A 24,271-nucleotide genomic window follows, 5' to 3' on the forward strand; every position below is an offset into this window, starting at 1 on the left:
CTGGGCAACTAATCGTAATAATCATGTGACTATTTTACTGGATACCGGTCTTGCGCGAGAAGGGTGTTTCGTCAATTAATTACCGGAAACCAGTCGAATTTTCATCCGGGCTATGTGCAAGCCAAGATATAAACATGAAAACAGAAAAAAAATGTATCACAATTGGCGTTCCTACACAAACAAAATAAAACATTCGGACTTGGAAAATACTGAACGCATTGAGGCATTTGTTTAAAAAGGATCATCGAAAACCGTTTTAACCCAGCAGGATTCTGAGGTAATCAACATCGAACATTGTGAAAGTGAAAGTAGACAATCGGCAGCTGCCGCTCCTTTCCCTTCCAATACTGTAGCAGATCAAGATCGTAAACCCATTCATCATGAAATTGAAATCACAAAATTGACATCGTCCCCCGGCCCCAGTACAGAAATATAGTTGAAAACATTTCCCATTATTAGATCTACACCTGCAATTTGTTTAAGGAACAAAAAGGACAGAGACAAGCCTCTTTTGATGAGTTATAGACATTGAAATGAACAGTTTTTATTTTTTCCCCTAAAATGTCTCTTTCGCACTCTTTTTTCCCCTTTCACCCAGCGTCCAGCGTCTTCCCCTTTCTCTAAAAAAAACCCCTGACAGAGTAAAAAGTTTGCTATGGTGTAGAAATAGCAGTATTGAGAAAAAATTAAGGCAATTTGCTATATAAGATAGCAGTTTTACACAAAAATAAGGAAATTTGCTACACAAATTAGCAGTTATAACAAGATTTAATGTACTACAAGGTACAAAATTTGCTATGATCGAAAATTAGCAATATCATTAAAATCGACAATAATACGAAGGGATTGGTATTACCCTGGATAGGGCTAAATAAGGGTTTTTCATGGTATAAGGCCCTGCACCGTGCACTCCAGTCGGACATGGATCTTCGAGTTTGAAGGGGAAAGGGTGGGGTGTCAAAGGGGAAGAGAGGGGGTGCAATGCAGCCAACAATCCCAGGTTACTGGACAGCCTCGTCCTTTCTTGTAATAAGAAATGCCATAAAATATGATTATATTAAGATACTGAAAAATGTAAATGGTGGACTAACGTCATACTCTCATAAAAAATGTATTAAAATAAAGAACACCAGGTCAATACCATTGGCCTGATTTAGAAAGGGCAGCGTTGAACAATACACCCATTAAAAGCTAAAATAAAAGTTGTGTAAAGGAGACACAAATCCAACACAATTACTAGATTACGTCAGTTTTGTGCAAAGATTACACAGTTTAAAGGACAAACAGTCACAAGACTGAATAATTGGGTGGGTGTTGGCTGCTCTCCCTCCCCCAATGACCTAGATTTTGTCAGTTATCTGACAATCCAGAAGGTATTTGGCGAGGGCAGAGAAGACCGGGCCCCTAGCTGCTCCCTTGGGGTCTAGCACTTCGGAAAGGTTTAAAACTAGTCCATGGGAGTGCAATTCAGCTTCGAGGTGGTCGCTCTGCCTTTATGGTTAGGACAGTGCAGCAGCATGTGGGGCGCAGTATGGGGTTCCTGGCACCTAGAACATGCGGGGTCTATACCAAGGACATACTTTGCTGAGTATCTGTCAGGCGGCCTGAGGGTTTTCGCGGTTCTGGTAAAATTATGTCGACGGGAAGACAAATTGTCGGTCCGGAGATTCCACTCACCCACTACAAATTTCTTTGTCAGGGAGTAGATCTCAGTAGGTGCCAGGGGTTCCCCAGCATCTACGGCCCCCCTCAAGAGGCCCCCCCTTTGCCCCCCCTGTCGGCCTGCTCATTCACGCTGATGTTGACATGTGCTGGACACCATACTTATGTGACCTTTAAAGATTTATCTAGGCACTGTTGATGAAGTTCCAAAATGCTAGCTTAAATGTCAGGCCTAGATCTGCTATTTCTGTTTTTTATAGACTCAAGAGATGACATTGAGTCTGATAAAATAGCAGTTTTAGTATGTTTATTGACCAATATTCAGCACAAAGAGTATTTAATTGCCAAACGTTCTGCTGTAAAAATAGAGAGATTGTTGCTGAGCCTGTGCGTTTTGGTAATATTTTTTTAGGGAATTACAAAAGAGTTGGCTACCAAACCAGAGTTAGGGCATTTGGAGCCGTCAGTGTAGATTTTTAGATGCTCAGCATACAAATTATCTATAAGGGAGAGAGCTTCTGACTTGATGAGTTGTGGCAAGTCAGTTTTTGTTATTTTATTAGAGAGTGATAGGTCAACATCAATGGGTCCAAGCGTCCAGGGGGGGGGGGGGCTCAGGTCTGCTACAGGTACCTTGATCATAAATAAAGAAGTTAAGGCAATATAAGCAAATTTATTAATTTTACCTTGAGGGTCAAGGTCGTTCAAAGGTCAAGGTCTCATTACCAGGTACAGTTCCATCATGATAGTAAGAAAGTATTGGAAGTTTGAAAGCAATAGCCTTGATACTTTAGAAGTAAAGTGGATCTAAACACAACATTTAACAAAATATTCAAAGTTACTGAGACAAAAAAGGGCAATACTTCCATTAAAAAGCCAACCAGAGTTATGCAACTTGCCCTGTACAGTCCCCTTATGATAGTTAGCGAGTTTTAAAATTTTGAAAGCAATAGCTATGCTACTTTAGGAGTAAATTGGACCAAAACACAAAACTTAACCAAATGTTCAATTATTTAAGTATAAAGGGGCCATAATTCTGTCAAAATGCTTGATAAAGTTGTCTACTCTTGTTTATAGATTGAGATCATGTTGGTAAAGAAGTATGCAAAATGTTTAAGCAATATGTCAAGGGACATAGAAAAATATTGAGGTGGTACGCAAACTTTTACATAGATTTATAAATAATATGCATATTATAAGTGAAAAAGGGCCATAATTCTTACAAAATGCTTGATACAGTGTTCTGCTCTTGTTTATAGGTTGGGGTCATGTTGGTCAAGAAGTATGCAAAATATTAAAGCAGTATGTAAAGGGACATGGAAAATAATTGGGGTGGTACGCAAACTTTAACATTTGCACTCTATCGCTTATGCTAACGCCGACACCGGGGTGAGTAGGATAGCTCCACTATATATATTTCATATATAATAGAGGAGCTAAAATGATTTCAATTCATAAGTTTTATGTCTTTTCATTTATGCATTATTAAAGATTATTGTCAATGCATTTGCATGATGCTTTGGTTGAGTTTAAGGATAAAGTTAAGCAAATAAAATTATTAGTCCCAAAGTGCATGTCCTCTGAAGCCCCTGTTGGGATATGAACCCAAACCTCTTTCCTCTGGCCTGGAAAGTATTCTTTTTTGAAATACAAGGGCATGTTAGAGGAAAATGAGCAACTTGCAGACTATTTACCTTCAACAATATTTTATCTGTGGTATTATTTACAAATTCCATGAAGAATATTTTTATCTATCTATCTTACACAACAGAACAACATCACATTACACGCCTCTGTGAATCTGCAACACATTACAGCTTAAGTCCATTTTTGTATGATTTTGCATGGTTCATATATTTTCCATTATTAAAAATTAAGTCATTTTTGTTTGAATACAAAAAATGAAATATCAATATACTAAAACTATCAATATTATTAACTAAAACCCCAATATAATGAATCTTATAAGAAAATAAATTGCTTTAATATCTCTGTCTGAGAACAATTCTGAATAAAGATACATTGTATACATTGGCTAGTATCAAACCTGTTCAATACAAGTACAACATAATAAATAATTCAAGGGAGGAATTTCCTGTTACATGTAGATCAGATAATGATTGGACATAAATGAAGGGGTCAAAGTTTCCCTACAATCATGGGTGGTGGTATTTCATTGTAAAATGTTTTCTATCCTCAATGTGCAATTAAATATACTTTGAATATGTTTGTTCGGTTTAAACACGGTTCTTTTTCTAATAGATGCTGAGCCCGTTGCAGAGGTGTATGTGAGAGCAAGGAACAACTCTGCATTGAGATTGATTCACTCTCATTAATAATAACACTAGAATAACAATTTTATCAAAGATACTGACAATACAGATTATGGCTTATACATAATATCATAACCATACTAACAATCATTTATAATAATAATTATTATTATCAGTTATAAGAAAGTTTTATCCCTGATGGAAGAATGTTGACATACTTTCAACCATTCCTTGAATAAACATTATTAAAAAACAACAAAAACAAACAACTGCCACAAAAAACTAATATGAGGTTTTAATTAGTCAATTCATTTTTAGAATGATTGTGCAATACGTTGTCATCTTTTGTAGAGATTTACATATACCTAGTCCTTTACTGCTGCATAATTTGTTTTAAATTTCTAAAATACATTTATATTTAAATTAGTTATGATTTTTTCACTGAAAAATACGTAATATACAAAATGCCAGAAACAACTTAGTTTGGGTAGGCCCAGTTTTCTGGCTCGCTCTAATATCAGAAACTGACCACACTGGATGACATAATAAAAATTGTCAGTGTGTTACAGTACAATACTATTCCCATGGTCATATGTCTGCCTATGCTTAAAATATTTGAAGCTTTCTTTTTCTTCACTTTAATTGCAAAGCTCCTCTAGGGCATTGACACACTGCGCCTATACTGGGAGTCTGTCTCACATTGATTTTCAATTTTTTTTATAAATATGTATGTTTTTAAGCAATCCTAGTAGTTAATGTTAACATTTTTTAACAAATTCTGTCTGAACATTTGCAAAACAAACAACACGCCTGCATGTGAACATCTTGGAATACCAAGTAAAACGACGCATCACAACGACTATTTGAAACTAAAACTTGGTAGTTATAATAAGCTTTAATAATAAATGACCCAGATTATATCCCCAACTAAATAACCGAAATAGCTTGGGGCCGAATCAATCTGCTTACATTATAATAACAATGTTATTTTTTGTGTTCACGCAATAAGAAAACTAACGAGTACAAATCGTGACGATCTTGTTCGGGGGTTTTGAGTGTACTTTCAGCATCTAAATCATTCACCATTTGCAATAATCATAAAATAGGGTAAGAATCGTTGATATAATACAAGGATACTGTCTTGCATTCCTCACGAACATGTTTATAACATACTACGCATGCGCAAAACCTGTTGTCTTCCTGTATATCTTAACTGCCTCACGGTCTTGCAATTGACCAGTCGCCAACTCCGCCCACATTTTGTCGATCAGCCAATCAGATATCGATTTTTCACACACCCCTCAGCAACGCTTATCTGGCCGCCATTTTGTCCGACAAACAAAGCGTGTTGTACATATGGAATGGACGTAATTTTTAAGAGTTTACACAGATTTTATATCAAATGCATGATCATTACTGTTCGATCATTATTCAAAATTGTAGGTGCTATACATACTTTATAAAAGGTTATTATTCTATCTTTATTTCTTGAACATATGAACGAGTAATGAGAAAACAAAAACAATAAATTGTTTAACCACACCAGGTGTGTGTTCTATAAAACGTGTTATACCGTTTGATGCACAATATTATTAAGCAGTTTGGGCAACATAATAATTGCCACACGTGCTTATTAATCTCAGCGTAATTGTCGATGATTAATAAATAACAGTATGTTGCGTGGATCTCAGAATGAAGAAACATTAATGTATTGTTAGGTACTGTACACAAGAAAAGAAAACTATTTAATTACTTAAATGATTTCCAATTATATATTTATTTTCTTTGGATCATAAACAAGGGAAATCATTATAAATTGTTAACTTAAATATTGTTTTAACTAAAGTAAAAACAACACAAAGGTGATTTTAACGCGGCTTAGCCAGCTTAAAGCGATTTTAAGTGTAAAATGTACGGCTTATAATACAACAACAAAATTTCTAATACAACATATATTGATACGGGGAGAAATGTGAAAAGTGCAATTAACATATAAGGGCCATCTTGTTATAAATAAACAAATGCATAATATGCTAAATGTATTCAATTCGAATGTTCGTGAACAGTACCGTAATACCAACATTTCATTTTTGATAGTAAAATGTAACAGGTTCGCATTAAACATAAATGAAATAAAATGCATATTAGACTATCTGTTAATGAAACCACGAAATTACGCCTGTATTAAATTATGGTTACAATTAAAATTTAATTTATATCCAAATAAAAAAAATCGGTGTCTTTTTATAAATTACACAATAAAACAAAGATCTAAACATTTTTAAGAAACTAAAAACCCATCATGATATGGATATGTCATTTGCATTTAATAAAAATATTTTCAAAATTATATATGAATAGCCACCGGGTTCACTGTCAGACGGTTGATTACAAGTTCAAAATCAATATGAAATAAATGCTCATTTTTACAACGGATTTTTCATCACTTCCCTATTTAATATGTATAAGAAACGTTTCTGATAGTCAGTCTGCCGTTAACTCATTTATGTTGATTACGCCATTTCTCTCTAAAGTTTTTATGATTGTATTAACGTTTTACAAAGCAGTTTAGGTTAGTGTGCGGCTTTAATAATTTATTTTATAGAAAAGAGCATAATAAATCATTACAAATATAGAATTTCCCTCACGTAATCCGCTATAATTGCGATCTGCTTGTCGGAGTTTTCTAATCACTAGACCACGTGACTATGTGGGCGGAGCGATCGATAATTTGGCGACTGGCCAATTCTCACGCGACACCGGTCTTACTGACCTGTGTGAATGCGCGCTAAGCATTGTGGGAAACGGACTTTTTTCCATCATGGCGTTGGAAAACATAATAAACGCGGAAGTGAAAAATGGTAATTAATTATTATCAAAAACAGGCTCCATCAAACCGGGCCAGCTGTAATATATATTTGGATGCAGTTTGTGCTTCAAAAGGAGCCACTTTTCATGTCAGCTATTGTTTGTAAGAATCACTAAACACGAAATTAGACTAACTAAACACGTTGGGTTACTGGAGGTTTCGGCGAAACACCAGTTCGGCGAATTGATTATAAATAGTAGGTGTTAAACCGGTTCGGCGAAATGATTTATGGTTGATTACGCCTTTACATAACTACTTAATAGGTGTGAATAGATCGATGTACAGCATTGCTATCACATACAAATTGTCGGCGAAGTGTTAGCAAACACTATTGTGTTGCCTATTAGCAGATCAATTACTATTGTAGTTGATTGCTCAAATCAGCGCACGAGGAGCAATTAAACAGTATGCATGAGTATTTAATCGTGTGAATAAATACAAAGGAAAAACAGTGTGTAGTGTAATATTTTATTGAAATACCTTTTAACAATTGTTCAACATATTCATATACACAAATTTACTTGCAAGTGATTATACATAACACATAGTCATAATTACCTTATTTACTTATACAATTCACCGTAATATATGCATTGACATGACAACACATGAAACACTTGGGATACACAATATTTATTGGACAGTGTATGTTTGGGACAGTTCCCGGATTGGAGAATTAGGGATACTTTTCTTGTATCAGGGGGTATTTCGTCATACACTGTTGTTGACGACAATTGACGAACCTCACTGTCCAAATTGCAATCCAAACAAGACCACTCCATGGTCAGTTGTCCACTTGACATCAAGCGGTACTGCTCAGATGTAATACCGGTGTCGCATTTACGATGCTGCCACCGACCACAACCGTCACAACTTACGGCGTGCATACGCCGAGTCACATTTTTCAAGCATTTTATACAAGGGTATTCATTCGCCATGATAGCTAGAATAAAACATAACTGACTATTGGGGTTATTTACCCTCGGGACTTCGGTTAAAAACCATTGCCCGAGCACACTGCTTAACATAGAACTCTGCATAAAAAGCCGAAAACGGCCATAAAATGGACAGCCCGATTTTACTGGGCTGTACCATTGGTATAAATATAAAACTTTGCAGTGTTGGTGCGGTGCCTTAATAAAAATCTATTGGTTTAAAAATATATAACCTTTATATGAAGCGTTAAAAAGACGCAGTGCTATACAGTGAATAGGCCTAACGCGGTTAAAAAGCGGCGTTTTAATTGGTTGATGCGCTTATATAACGATGGCGCTGATTGGCCGAAATTTCTTATTAAGGATTGCCAGTAGGTCAATCCGTTTTAAAATAGATTTTCCCACGGCTGACTTTGTACTTTTAAGAAAAAGTAAACAATGATGGTTGATATGCAAAAATATAAATGAAAGAACAAGAATGAGTTAATCCAAAAGAACCTGGATTTGTTTTATAGTATTAGATTACTATGTTTTTTGTTACATTACTGTGCTTATTATTAATTTATATCATTCATATGATGTTGTTATTGTATGTTATTCTTTGTATTGTTTTTTAAGGAGGAGAGAGAGAAAGAATAGCCCAATTTTTATAAGTAAAGATGGTGAAAACACACATACTGTTGTATGTGGCAGCATCATTACCAGACCCATTGTTCAGTATATACTGCAATGGGTTTGTTGGAGTCTTTAGACTTTGTGATCTGTAGTTTAAAAATTTGAATCCAAATAGGACTATTTAATATATTAATTATAGAAAAAGGAATACACAGATGTGTAATATGTTTGTGTAACAATATAATAATATTTGAGGGTTTTCCAGATCACAAAGTGGTTGAACATTGCCACAATATGTTTACATGCATAGTCAAGTACCATTTTTATGTGTATGTTTAAAGTTTAAACTAAATGCCAAACAACAAGATCTAATCATAAGAGAGATATGTTTATATCTAAGAACATTTATTAATAGGGATGCCAGAGCCTGATTTAACAGCTCTCAAATGTAGAGTGAAGTTGCATGTGAAAATGCAATTATATGAGAAGGAAAGGAAAAAAAAAGACAATATATGATGTCACATAGAGCGTGTAACTCTCAATTATATATTAATATTGCAATTAAGTATTGAGTTATTAAAAAATTAATGAGTACAAGTTTATGTATGTGGCTCAATGTTGAACACTTGCAGACAGGGAATATAGCCGTAATGCTCCAACATAAGACCCTGTCTGTATGGAACTTAAGGAGGATTGGGCTATAGGAAAGAGAGATCCCCCCAGAGTGGCAATAAAACAATATTTTAAAAGTGGGTTTAGTAATAAACCCTTATGTTAAGGGCAATAACTTACGTGTCTCCAAACGGTCACCTTCATAGGGCCACATAAAAATTAAGGGTAAGACAATGTACTTTACAGTTAAAAATAAGACAGACAGCTAAATTTGTACAAGATGTACATTATTTACAATATGTACAGGACTATATGCATTTATATATTTAAAATACATGTTGCCACCCTGGAGGGTTGAAAGAAGGAGAGATTTTATGGAAGTGTAGGCCGATATGGGTGGGGGAAAAGAAGAGCCAGCAGGGGTGGTGTCACTCAGTTGTACAAGGGAGGTAATTATGATGATGAAGTCTACAATGGTTGTTTCCCCTGGACCAGAGGGAGTGCACGGTCAATAAAAAATAGTTTGTATACTATTGAAGGAAAATTGATAATGGTAAGATGTAAAATGGTAAAAAGACCAAATATTACCTAGATACGTTAAGATAAACCCTAAAAGCTCTAATCTATCCAATATTATTAGTGTACTGATGATAACATTGGAAGAAATAGTACTAAAGTACCTTATATGGTATCCAAGATGACAATTAGACAGTAAAACCGAGGCAATTTGCTATATAAAATAGCAATTTAATATAAAAATTAGGATATTTGCTATAAAAGTAGCAATTTTAACAATTAACAATTAGACAGTAAAACTGAGGCAATTTGCTATATAAAATAGCAATGTAATATAAAAATTAGGATATTTGCTATAAAAATAGCAATTTTAACATGAGTTAATGCAATAATAATAAAATTAAGGCAATTTGCTATATAAAATAGCAGTTTTCACAAAAATAAGGAAATTGCTACACAAGATAGCAGTTATAGTAATCCTTAATGTACTCCAAGGTACAAGATTAGTACTTTCAACAAGGTCGACAATACTTTGTCCTAGATAGGGCTAAATAGGTGTTTATAATGGTATAAGGCCCTGCACCGTGCACTCCAGTCCGACATGGTTCTTCGAGTTTGAAGGAGAAAGGGTGGGGTGTCAAAGAGGAAGGGAGGGGGTGCAATGCAGCCAACAATCCCAGGTTACTGGACAGCCTCGTCCTTTCTTGTAGTAAGAAATGCCATAAAATATGATTGTATTAAAAAACTGAAAAATGTAAATGGTGGACTAACGTCATGCTCTCATAAAAAATGTATTAAAATAAAGAAGACCAGGTCAATGCCATTGGCCTGATTTAGAAAGGGCGGGGTAGAACAATAAACCCATTAAAAACTAAAATAAAGGTTGTGTAAAAGCGACACAAATCCAACACAATTATTTGATTACATCAGGTTTGTGCAGAGATTACACATTTTTAAAAGAAAACAGTCACAAGACTGTATAATTAGGTGGGTGTTGGCTGCTCTCCCTCCCCCAATGACCTAGATTTTGTCAGTTATTTGACAATCTAGTAAGTATTTGGAGAGGGCAGAGAAGACCGGGCCCCTAGCTGCTCCCTTGGGGTCTAGCACGTTGGTAAGGTTAAAAACTAGTCCATGGGAGTGCAATGCAGCTTCAAGGTGGTCCCTCTGCGCCTTATGGTTAGGACAGTGTAGCAGCATGTGGGGCGCAGTGAGAGGTTCCTGGCACCTAGGACATGCAGGGTCTATACCGAGGACATACTTTCCTGCGCCACCGGGTAATAGGGTGGTTCCCATCCTCAGGCGCGTGATGGCTCTGTCAAGCACAATGCTTGCTGAGTATCTGTCAGGCGGCCTGAGGGTTTTCGCAGGTCTAGTAAAAGTATGTCGACGGGAAGACAAATTGTCGGTCCGGAGATTCCACTCACCCAAAACAAATTTCTTTGTCAGGGAGTAGATCTCAGAAGGTGCCAGGGGTTCCCCAACATCTACGGCCCCCCTCAAGAGGCCCTCTTTGGCCCCCCTGTCGGCCTGTTCATTCCCACTGATGTTGACATGTGCTGGACACCATACTAATGTGACCTTTAGAGATTTATCTAGGCACTGTTGATGAAGTTCCAAAATGCTAGCTAAAATATCAGGCCTAGATCTGCTATTTCTGTTTTTTATGGACTCAAGAGATGACATTGAGTCTGATAAAATAGCAGTTTTAGTAGGTTTATTGACCAATATCCAGCACAGAGAGAATTTAATTGCCAAAAGTTCTGCTGTAAAAATAGAGAGATTGTTGCTGAGCCTGTGCGTTTTACTAATGTTTTTTGAAGGGATTACAAAAGAGTTGGCTACCAAACCAGAGTTAGGGCATTTGGAGCCGTCAGTGTAGATTTTTAGATGCTCAGCATACATATTATCTATAAGAGAGAGAGCTTCTGACTTGATGAGTTGTGGCAAGTCAGTTTTCGTTATTTTATTAGAGAGTGATAGGTCAACATCAATGGGTCCAAGCGTCCAGGGGGGGGCCTTGGAGGGCCTCAGGTCTGCTACATGTACCTTGTCGAGACCGGCATCCTCAACCAGGGTCCTAATACTCGCACCAAAAGGTAGGGCGACATGCTTACGCTTAAGTATTTTCCCCTTGACGAAGGTGCCAGTCCCGACAAGTTTGTTTACGGGGTTTGAACCATGCCGAGACTTAACCCTGGCCCAGAAATTGAGGGACTGTTGTTTTCTACGCAAGTCAAGAGGTAACACACCGGCCTCCTCCTCTAGCAGTGCACCCGGTGTACAGTTTAGGGCTCTCAGAGCTATCCTTAGGGCCTTGTGTTGAATGGCATCAACCATTTTTAGGGCGTTTGGCTTAGCACATGCATAGATTTGGGCTCCATAATCTAGCTTTGGACGTATAAGGGACTTGTAGAGTGTTAAGAGGCTATTTTTATCTGATCCGAAACCTGTGCCTCTTAACATTCTCATTAAATTTAGGTCCCTTTCGCACCTTTCTGCCAAATATTTAAAGTGGTGAGTAAAAGTTAACTGTTTATCTAGGTACATACCTAGAAATTTCACCACTTTTTCAAAGATAATTTTGGTGCCGCCTAAATTTAAGTCCAAAGAGTGCTGAAATTGTTCGCCAAATAGTACTCCTACTGTTTTGGTTGGAGAAATTTTGAATCCCCATTCAATTGCCCATTTCCATATGGAGTCTAAGCCTGCTTGAGCCCTCTTTTGCAGGCGTAACATGTTAGACCCCTTTAACCAAGTGCCTGAGTCATCGGCAAACTGGGAGATAACCATTCCTGAGTCTTTTACGGCATCAGGTAGACCGTTTACGATGAGGGAGAACAGAGTTGGGGATATTACGGACCCCTGAGGGGTTCCGCGATCAGTTATGGCTACCTCTGATAACTCCCCATCGACCCTGACCTGGATTTTACGGCCCTCTAGGAATGCTCTGAGGTAGTGGAAACAGTATCCAGTGATTCCATAGTCAGCTAGCTTTTTTAATATGCCGAAGGTCCATGTTAAATCAAAGGCAGCCTGAAGGTCCAAAAAAATTGCTAATACTGATTGCCCTTGATTTTTTGCAGAAAGAATATCATGTTGTAATCTAGCTAGCTGATCAAGAGTAGATCGCCCCTTCCTAAAGCCAGACTGGAAGGGGTTTAGTATGTTATTTGATTCCAATAAGTGTTCTAATCTATTTTTGACCATTATTTCTAGTAATTTACCTGCATGTGAAGTTAGACTTATTGGTCGATATGAGTTTGGATCATTTTTGTCTTTACCAGGTTTAGGAATTGGAATCACTGTGGCCTGCTTCCACTCGGGTGGTATCCTGCCTGTCCTATACACCTGATTGAATAGGTTAAGCCAGATTTTTAGAGTTATGGCTGGCATATTTTTAAACATTAAATATGCTATTTTGTCAGGCCCCGTGGCGGTGTTGCTCCTGCTGTTAATGGCACTTAATAATTCTGTAATAGTGAAAGGTAAATTGAGAGGCGTGCTATTATCCCCAGGCTCATTTAAAATATTTCGGTGCTCAGTCTCAAACCGCTTTTGATAATTCAGAGTTTCAACGGGAAGGTTTGAGTCACTGGAGACAGATTGGAAATGTCGTACCAAAAATTGAGCCTTGTCCCATGGGGTTGTGGCAATTTCGCCTTTGTATTTAAGTAGCGGTACAGGAGTGAATGAATTTCCTTTAATTCTGTGAATTTTTTGCCAAAAATCCCTAGTATTTTTCTTATTAATGATAGCTGAATCACAGAATTCTTTCCAATTTTGAGTTTTTGCGTCCAAAATAACCCGCTTTGCCTGATTTTCGAGGGACCTATAATTAAGAAGATTATGCTCAGCGGGGTTCTTTTTAAGGATTTTTAAAGCATTTTTACGATCCTGTACCGCATTGGAGCACGCCTCATTCCACCACGGGACCCTATTTCTGGCTTTGACCTTGCCGGAGGAGACCGGTATGCTACATTCCGCCATGGACAGTATCCTGCTGGTTAAGTTAATACAAAACAGATTAGGATCCTGGGAGTGAACATCTGCAAGGGAGAGATCTGAGCAGAGGTCCCTAAACTGAGCCCAATTAGCTTTATCCAATAAAAACTTTTGCTCCCCTGAGCATTGGGCCTCAGTTCCCTGTGCAATATAGTTGAGCAGGGTAACCTGTTGTGGGAGGTGATCAGATCCCATGGTATCTTTAACAGTTGCCCATGCAGACGCACTTGCTATCCTGGCATTAACAGCAGTAAGGTCAATGTGGTAGTTTAAACCAGTGGGGTTTAGCCTGGTTGGAGAACCGTCATTGAGCAGTATAAGATCTTGCTCGTCCAACCATTCTATTACCGCCCGACCTTCTGCATCTGAATTTATGGAACCCCAAGCAGGGTGATGTGCATTAAAGTCGCCTGTGAATATTACATCAAAGGGTCCTTTAATGGTCCTTAATTCCTTAAAGAGGCCGTTCAGAGTTTCAAGATCACATCCTCTTGAATATAAGTTGACCAGGATAAGAGGCCGGTTCTTGTCAATAACCAATTTAATTGCTAATGCCTCAATAGCAGTGCTACCATCAGATTTAAATTGGTTGTTCACTCCCAGGTGTTCATAATTAATTGTATTTTTAACATATATGGCAAGACCACCAGCAATATTTTGGTTTGAAGTAACATAATTCTTAAATTCGCAGTTATACCCTGGTATTTGCTTTACAGAAATATTTGAAAATTTAGTTTCCTGTAAACATATAATATGGGTATTAGGGTTGCAGTCAATAAAATATTTTAATTCAGTAAATTTGTTGGCGGAAAGACCACCAACATTGAATGATATTATTTGCAGGTTACTGTCCATAGTGGTGCGAAATTAACTTGCGTTTAATCTGATTAATTGAGTGGTGAGGAGATTTAACTCCTAGTTTGTGGCCTGCACAGGCCCCTTTGAGTTTCGCGGGGGTCCTGGCAAGCCGAACGTGTTTCTTATTTGCAGGGCGGGTACCGCTGGCCGGGGGGGGGGCATCCTGGATCTGCTACTACTATTGGAGGATCCCCAGTTCCAGAATGGATTTTATAAGTTAAAATTTTATCAGGGGGGATAACCTTTGTTATTGATTCTCTGCAATTTTTGAATCGAGAATCAATTTTATTATAAATGTAAGATATAACTCGACTCCCAGTGGGCCTTTTCTGGTCCTTTATTATCTCAGCAACCAGATCCGCCAGCTCGCTGAGATATATTTTCCTATAGGTGGGACCTGTTGCTGGCGGACCCTTGATTTTAATAAATGAGTCCCCAGCAAACGAGTTACGTCTGCTGGTGTTGTCGGAAGGGGAGCTCATTGGGGATGTCTGGGAGTCGACCATTCTGGGACGGTTAGGGGGGACACTAACTCGGGGTTCCTCCTCTATTTCACAGATACCAGAGATAGAAAGGTTCTCCAATATACTGGAGTGCACTGACACCAGAGAGTCTCTCCCCGTGATATCAAACATAGAGTCGTCCGACAGTGTAGGACCACTACAGGTTGTGTCGCTAGCACCGTCGGTCAACGTGGTGGACGGGGAGGACCCCCTGGTAGCCACAGGAGGGCGTCTCTGAGTGGGTGGATCCCCCTGGATAGGCGATACAGGGGGGGTGGTGCATAAATCGGGTGTGTGTTTGGTCACCGGTTCCGCAAAGGTAACCTTGGGGGGGGATTCCCTATTTATAGGTTGAGGGGGGGTACTCTTACCCACTAGCCCCTCAACTATGGTGCATGTCCTCCCGGCTTGGGGCGAGATAGAACCGGGAGAGGCATGTTTAGGTGAAGAAGCGGAACCGGTTGTGATGATAGTGTTTTGGGCGCCCACGCTGTGGCTCACAGTGTCAGGTGCAAGTAGCCTGCTCTCCGCCTCGGACCAGGTGACCCCATAAAAATTGGCATAGGTGGCTATATGGATAGCCTTCTTATAGGAGGGGCACCCCTGGTAGGATGCAGAGTGCTGGCCGCCACAGTTGGCGCACAAACGAAATTTGTTTGTGCACCTTCTTTGGCAAGTAGCGCCGGCGCAGCGGCAGCAAGAGGTGGTATTAGAGCATTTACCCCTGCTGGCTATATGACCAAAGCCCTGGCAATTGAAGCAACGGGCAGGTGTGACGGGGCAGGGACGAATGTCAAGGGTGATACTGGTGTCCTTGACTAAGATTTTATTTGGGACTGGTACGGACGCTAAAAAAGAGATTTTGACCAGTCTCGGAATAAAACATAAGTGACAATGTCGACCATTTATAGTAGTCAGCATAATATGACATTCATCACTAGATACCAAACTGTGAGCTGTTTTCAGGTGATGAAATTTGACAGCCTCACTTTAGCCAAGCGTTCTTTATAATAAGTGTGAAACAATATCGCTAATTAAAATATACAATTTGAATGTGATAGCAATGCCGTACATCGATCTATTCACACCTTTTATGTAGTTATGTTAAGGCGTGATCAACTATAAATCATTTCGCCGAACCGGTTTAACACCTACTATTTATAATCAATTCGCCGAACTGGGGTTTCGCCGAAACCTCCATAATTCACACGTTGCAATACTGTATCTTCGAAATAGTAAATAAATCTAAATCATAAATAAATATTTATAATTAAATACCTGCTGAAATTTGAGAACGTAAACGATTTAAAATAAACGCTGTGAACATTGCAAGGAATCGTACATGTAGGCCTACTGTGTGAGAGTATTAATCAGGGATAAAATAAAATGGAGTTCGAAGGATCTAACATTTTGAGGAGGACGTCATGACTCGTGGTATCTTGGACATTTGGCACTTTCATGTATTTATTTAGTAGATACTGAAAATGCTGAATGTGCTAATTGCAACATCAAAGACGAGCAGGTGAGATTTTTACAGCTTTATTTTTCTTGACATAATATTGTATGTTTTCCATTTAATTTATATGCCAGTGTTTTTTTTCCACCATTTAGGGAATGGGGCTAGGCCCTTTAAATTGGAAAATAACATGTTCTTTTGAGTTAATTTGGGAGATTAATAATGTTGCTTTTATGATTAAAAATACTTTGAAATTGATGATAACAGTGATTTTAATAAGATATATTTTAAGGTTCAACTTATTTAGCTTGACTTTGAGATAATTTACATGTTTATATAATTATTAAAACATTTTTTGTTTGGAAACCTTCCATTGGGAATTTTAAGGTCCCATTTGCAAAAAATATATACTTTTTTCATTGCATATCAGAATGGGTCATCTTACCGGACCCAAATTTGAAGGAAAAAAAACACTATATGCTCAATTTTAGCTCGGCTGTTTTCAGGGACAACCCTAGGTATTGTGTTTCTACACACCACACCCATTTTGGGGTCACTAGGTCAAAGGTTAAGGTCACTAACCTCAAAAAAATAATAAATTTCATTTTTCAAAACTGCACCGCAGCCTAGCTTGGCACCCATTATGTGGTGCTCTTGTTTATATATAATTTTAAAAATGTATTAATAACCAGAATAGTTGATGCATGTATAAATTAAAAGATACAGCCATGAACAGTGTGTTTTAATTTTTAATAAATATGCTTTGATTGCGTATTATGCAAAACAATAAAGTCCATAAATGGTTTACTGATTTTTAAAATGTTGAATGTCACACCTCATGTACCACTCCGTTTATGTACCAACACTTTATGTACCACTATCTGACACTTTATGTACCATATTTATAATATATAGAGATAACTCATTTAATATGAATGTGTGTTATTGATGAAATGTATTTTGTGTGATAGTATTTATGAATTTAGACTTATATATTGGCCATAGATTTTATTTTTTGTCAGATTGTCTAAGAACATTGTATCACTGAGTGTCTTAGTGTAATTTATTAGCCCAAGTACATGTAGTACTTAATAAATGATTTATTAGTCTTACCTGAAATTGAAGTAAAGTATAAAAATTCATTTGTCTCTTATCTTATCCTGACTAAGGATTATAAAGTCTAAAAAGTTTTTATTATATTGTAAAATTGAAATGTGATGCTTTGAAGAGAAGAGAGAATGACCTTATAATAAATGTTCAAACTGTAAAAAATCAAATTATATCCATCTTTAGACTTTAATCATGTTTAGAGAATGACCTTGATTCATTAGGACTGCTATGAATGAATGGACAATAACACCTATATTTTATGTAGTAGTAGTAGTAGTAGTAGTAGTAGTAGTAGTAGTTGTCATAGTAGTAGTAGTAGTAGTAGTAGTAGTAGTAGTAGTAGTAGTAGTTGTCGTCGTAGTAGTAGTAGTAGTAGTAGTAGTAGTAGAAGTAGTAGTAGTAGTTGTCGTCGTAGTAGTAGTAGTAGTAGTAGTAGTAGTAGTAGTAGTAGTAGTAGTAGTAGTAGTAGTAGTAGTTGTCGTCGTAGTAGTAGTAGTAGTAGTAGTAGTAGTAGTAGAAGTAGAAATAGTTGTAGTAGTAGTAGTAGTAGTAGTAGTAGTAGTTGTAGACTAGTAGCAGTAGAAGTAATATCAGTAGTAGTAATAGTTGTAGTTGTTGTTCTTGTTGTAGTAGTAGATAATTATTTAATTAGTTGTAGAAGTAGTAAGAGTTGTAATGGTTGTGTTTGTATTTGTATTGAATTCTGATCATACAACACAATGATGCTGGTGCTAACGATGATGATGAATTGATGAATATGATAATGCTGCTGCTGATTGTGATGATGATTATATGATGGGACTTCGGTATTATAAAATTTGTGAGGTTCAAACACAAAACCTGTTGGATAATAAAACTTCTCATTTTATGACAAAAGATTTAGATTGTAGAGTAAAAAAAAAAGAGTATAAAATTCCCTAATAGGAAAGCCACCATTAAAGGACCATGTGGGCTTCATCAAAAGCAATGCATGACACAGTTATATCTCTTTCAAATGCACTCAATATTGCTGTTCCAATTGATATGCTCAGAAATGCTTCTGGTTGGGCATACACCAAAAAGTACTTTCCTTCAATTATTTCTTCTAAAGACACAATAACAACAATGTCGCCCTTAGCAGGAATTCCGGACGCCCCCCCCCCCTAAGATGTTCCCTCCCCAGACATTTCCCCCCTATTTTAGTTTTAGTGCTTACATTCCCCCCCCCCCCACCCCACAATAAATTTATAATGGTTTGGTTTAATTATAATCTTGATTTATTATCAAAATGATAATAGATAATAATTTTGCTTATGTAATCTTATGTAAATAACTTTTTATATGAAGCAGCTTGTTTGTTGTTTTCTTTGGATTAATCATTCATTATTTTTGTTAAACTGTTTAAGGAGTGCATGTAAATTATTAGTAAATGTATGTTGGTGTACTAGAGAAATACTAGAGGAATACATGTACATGGGAAATATTCTTAAAATCTTACACATGTTGTTTTTAATATAATTAAATAGGATCAATTGATGAATTAATTCTGTTTGAGTAAACTTGGGCTGGGTTGTGGAACTATAGTAATTTGTTGTTTTTAATCCAATTAAATAGGGTAATATGTAACTGTCAAAAAAAATATGCATTCATACGCATATAATCCAATTATTGGATGTCACTGATATTTTCAATTTTACAAGTAGCTTATTAAGACTAATTAAAATAGAAATGGACTTTCCTTGCAAAGTATTTCATTATTAATAATATAATTAGCTAATGTGATAAAAATATTGATATTTTAATAATTTAACTCAATGATATTAATAATATTTAAATTTGCCCAAAAAACAAGGGCAGGTAGATAGGAAGGATTTTTTTGTGGAAAATCAACAGTGTTGTCAGTGTTAAATATTTGTAAAGCTTCTTCAACTTCAGTTTTACATTTTATGACCTGCAACATATTCTATCCTAGTTTATTTTACTATGGTAAGTCATTAAAGTGTTATTCATTTTTGAACTATATAATGTGCTAATCTCATATAATGAATTACTACCCCATTTAAAGATGACAACTAATCTAAATTCATTAATACAATAGTAATAATTGTTTTATTGTAACATACTATTCCACTAAAAATGACCATCATAGAACATCAATGCTGTGCTTTTACTAAATTTTTCATTGATCTGAATTATTTAAAGAAAAAAATCAGTCACTTATAAAAAAATATATAATTAGGGTGTCAAATTTAACAAACTGAACAAGTCAATTTAAACTTCTCTTGCAATGCAAATGGAGCCACTTGAAATTCAAATTGTTCCCATACTAGTCGGCAATATAGCTATGACATTGTTTCTATTCAAAACATGCATCAGTCACACCTTCTGAAACTTTTTAGGCGGATTTTTAAACCCTATTTCACTGCAAACTTTCGTCAATAAAAGATCCATGTTGTTATACAACCGAAAGTGAAAGTACAGTTTAAAAAAAATGAATAAAGAGCAAACTTGTTGAAAACTGACGAAAAATTTAGCTGATACTAACGTAAGACCATAATACTGAAAAAAATAACACTTAAATTTTAAATCATAACAATAATGTTTACTTCTAAAACAAATTCTTCATTCGTCCGCGGACTTCTTTGTGTCGTAGTCATAAATGCCTCCAAATGGAGGTGTGTGATGCGTCTAAGGATAGAGGTGACAATAACGTAGTGACGTCACCATCTATGTATAGAATGACAATAACGTAGTGACGTCACCATCTATGTATAGAATGACGTAACAGTATTTCTATAGGGTTTGACGTCAAGAACCCAATTACGAAACTTTGTGTGTACACGTTTTTTTTTGCATGCGGCAATTTAACCTATTTACAGTTGTTTGAAAGAAATCTCGCTGAGCAAGTTTACGATCCATGCTATCCAATCTTTTAATTAGCATAGCTATTAGGTCATTGTGAACAATGCCTGGTGGTATGAGGGATGACTGTCCTTTCATCAAGGTACCCGAGATACCGTGCCGAGAACGACGGATTGACCCAAATCAACATCTGTCATGTCATTGTTAACCACCTGCTGGGGTGGGCGTTGACTGACCGTTAATCAGGGCCCCCAGGGATACCGTAACGGCAACAGCATGGACACAAATACGAATATTTTCTATATGTTTCTAAATAATATAAAATAGCACGAGTTTAGATCTTTGCGAGCGTACATATCTTTGCGAGCGTACATGTATAGGCTAAATAATATAATATTTCTAAATAATATAAAATAGCACGAGTTTAGATCTTTGCGAGCGTACATATCTTTGCGAGCGTACATGTATAGGCTAAATTCATAGTTATGTGGAATCTCTTATATCTGAGACGTTCAAACTGCTATGCGGTACGGTTTCTGAATAACAAAAGAAAGTCATTATGCTTGAGAATTCTTGAATAAATAATTATGAATTTTCCATCAAACATGATCAAACGACAATAGATATTTAACTCTTTTTCAGTACTCATTTATTGAAACAACATCACCGTGCATCAAATGGGATGTGATCACGCCTTCAAATATTGCCTACTTCAACGAGAATTTTTTTAACGACAACCACGTTAGCGAGTATGCGGATTCGTAAAGAGTTATTTATAAACATTTCATTCAAAATGATTTTATAACTACTTAAGATTTTCCGTACTATGACTACATTTTCGTATACAATATATATTGATCTATTTTTACAATCTTAACGACTTCAAAGAACATTGATCTCCTCGTATGTTTATAGAGCACAGTGATGAGAACAATGCATGCATGCATAACTAAAAAAAACGCCAAAATCTAATAAACTTCCAGGAGTAATTTAAAGTCGGCAGACTATTTTTTGTATTTATGTTACTCAACCACAATCGCCAATTTATCTCCACCTAATTCATAGCTAATATCTTCTTTTATTCCAGACCCGTGGAGATGGACAAGCTACAGGCGAATCAGGAGCAACGGTCGTCTGAACCTAGGCCACACATGCTCAAGCGTTGGTTTGCCTCCGTCCCGGAAGCAGACCGCAAATACATGACAGTTCCAAAGTCGTTTAGAAAAGCGAGACATAAACCCGTGCAAAAAGGTTACATCGCTCGTGCATTGGATGTAATATATAAACGAGTTCCCATCATTGAGTTTTTGAAGACCTACGAGTTTAAAAAGAATGCTGCTGCAGATTTAGTAGCCGGCTTGGCTGCGACGGGTCTGCACTTTACGCAAGGCCTTGCGTATGCCATTATGGCTGGGCTACCCCCTTGGCTTGGAATGGTCTCCACCATTTTGCCCGTGCTGATCTACATGATATTTGGATCCTCGCCTCACACTTCCATTGGCACCAACGCCATAGCGTCTATTATGATTGGTGACATGCTTCTTGAGCCAAGCCTAAAGGCTAGAATGCTTGCCGCCTCGGAAGGCGGAATGCCCTATGTGCATCTTGTTGTGAACAATTCGTCTGAAACGTTAAATGGCATGAACGCAACCGCAGCTTCGTACACTTTGAGCCTAGAGTCTTCTAAAGGGTACATGGATCAAAGGATTGCACTTGTCTCCGGAGCAACATTGTACATTGGCATAATGTTCTTCTTGATGGCTATTTTCCGCATAGGTTTCTTGATGACATACTTGTCACAGTCGTTTATGAGCGGTTTCACGACGGGAGTAGCCGTGCACATCTTCAGTAGCCAGATAGCGTTAGCACTCGGCTTGAAACTGCCACCAAGCGAGGGCTTTGGAAAACTGGTAAAGTTGTACTATAATGTATTTGCACACATTTCATCTGTGCACGTTCCGGATCTATTGGTCTCCCTCATATGCGTGGCAATTTTGATTGCTGTCAAAATAGGTATCAACGAAAAATTCAAATTAAGAATTCCTATTCCAATTGACTTCATTTTAACAATTATTTTCTATTTTGCACAGCTGCCTTCCAAATTTGACGTGAAATCGATAGGAGTTGTTGAACTTGGTTTTCATGCGCCTATTATGCCGGCCATGTTTCCGGTCGGCCCATTGCTGCTATACGCTCTGCAAATAGCTCTGGTCACCTTCTTCTTGAACATCTCGGTGGTCAAAATTCTCGCCAGACGGAACGGATACGAAATCGACGAGAACATTGAGCTGAATGCATACGGAATGTGTAACATCCTTCCCGCTTTCTTTTCCATTCTTCCTGCCAGCGTGGCGCCACCAAGAGCCTCTTTGCTGTCCGCTATGGGAGCAAAAACAACCATGAACGGTGTATCCACGTTCGTCATAATGCTTGCTTTGGTATTTTACTTTGGTCAGTTTTTCGAATCCTGTCCGAAAGCTGTGTTGGGGTCAATGATAATGGTCGCTATGAAAGATTTGCTCAAACAGATGACTTGCCTGCCAAAACTCTGGAAAGTTAATAAAAATGATTTTACCATCTGAATATTTGTAGCCATCGCGTGTATTTTATAGACATTCCATACGGACTCGCACTGGGCGTGCTCGTGTCCCTGCTGTCGGTGGTCAATCAGAGCCAACGAGGCTGGGTTTCCATCCTTGGCAAGTCTGACTCAGAGGACCTTTACATGGACTCGGAGCTATATGGATCCATCCACGAGCTGCCGAGGATCAAGATTGTACGTATGGAGGCTTCGCTGTACTTCGCCACGGCCGAACAGTTCCGGAAGAACATAAACAAGATAATTGAGCAAGACACGGAACATTATGACGATGACACAGAGGAAGACCCTGAATCGGAACAAACAAACATTGCGTTAACTGTTGAATGCCGATGACAAAGAAGAAGTCAACATTGATGGAGAAACACAGAAACTAAAAAATGGTAACGCAGACCACGGAGACGATAATGCTTCGGATGATGAATCCGACCAGTTCAGAACGAAGATCCTTATTACAGATTGCATACCGTTTGATTTCATGGACGGTACCGGTCTGGACATGCTGAAACTGGTCATATTTGAGCTGAAGTGTGTTAATATCGAGGACTACCTTGCGCGATGCTCTAAGTACATGCTGCGGATGCTGGAAGTGTCGGACGCGTACGACGGGTTACCGAGGGAACACGTTTTCATTGACCTCCCAGACGCCGTGGAACAGGCTAGGAAAATGGTTGAAGGGAAACGGCCACACCATGTGCACCATATCGTTGAAATGCATAAACATTTCTTTTGGAGTGATTTAGACACTCCGTTATATTATGACATGGTACGAACAACATTATACGTTATTTGCACATGCGTTTTGTTAAGTTTCAGTAATGGTAGTAAATAAAAAATGGCAACAAAATCAATTGATATAAGCGTATACATTTCTTGTAAAATTGTAAAATTAAGCTCTTAGTCTTAATTATCCCAACTGTGAAGAAAATATTTGATACATTTTTTTAATATAAACAGTTACTTTATAGTTATTGTTTTTTAACCCTGGCGTTCATTTTGTTTGGATAATTTACGTTTCTTAATGTTTTCATCAATGTCATCGATTTTCCTAATTGATAGTGTCTAATGATAGGTTAACATAGATAGAAGCCAGGTTAAACATATCGTATACTACAAGTGTTCTGATTTTCATGTGTAGCATGTTTTTCATGAAAGGTTCTTCTTTAAAGATGGGAATGTTTTTGTGAGGTCCGTTTATGGCATTTTGAACAACGTTTGAATTTTAAATATTTTAATGGATTTCACATTGTACACATTGTGAAAGGACACAAGAATCTCGGTTTTACTCTCAGCGAAGATGGCTTTTGTTACAAACACATTAAAAAATATCGCAAAATCGGCTACTTAATATATTTGGTATATGCGCTTGCTAAAAGCAACTTAAGCGTGAAACTGTTAATCAAATATTCCATTAATA

The 24,271-nt window shown here is 37.3% G+C and overlaps 1 protein-coding gene across 1 annotated transcript; it reads left to right on the forward strand.

Annotated features, from left to right (window-relative positions):
• Window positions 1-23,691, forward strand: LOC127866467 (sulfate transporter-like). Its single transcript, XM_052406988.1, has 3 exons — window positions 1-277; window positions 20,898-21,004; window positions 21,343-23,691. Exon 3 carries the CDS (start codon window positions 21,353-21,355, stop codon window positions 22,835-22,837), a length of 1,485 nt encoding a protein of 494 aa, XP_052262948.1. The 5' UTR covers window positions 1-277; window positions 20,898-21,004; window positions 21,343-21,352; the 3' UTR covers window positions 22,838-23,691.
• Window positions 23,692-24,271: the final 580 nt, after the last annotated feature.

This window comes from Dreissena polymorpha, chromosome 2, assembly GCF_020536995.1.
Source record: "Dreissena polymorpha isolate Duluth1 chromosome 2, UMN_Dpol_1.0, whole genome shotgun sequence".
Classification (NCBI taxonomy): Eukaryota; Metazoa; Mollusca; class Bivalvia; order Myida; family Dreissenidae; genus Dreissena; species Dreissena polymorpha.

Bases quoted from the DNA above. Each gene is read 5' to 3' on its own strand.
- LOC127866467 (XM_052406988.1), top strand. From the start codon at position 21,353: ATGGACAAGCTACAGGCGAATCAGGAGCAACGGTCGTCTGAACCTAGG.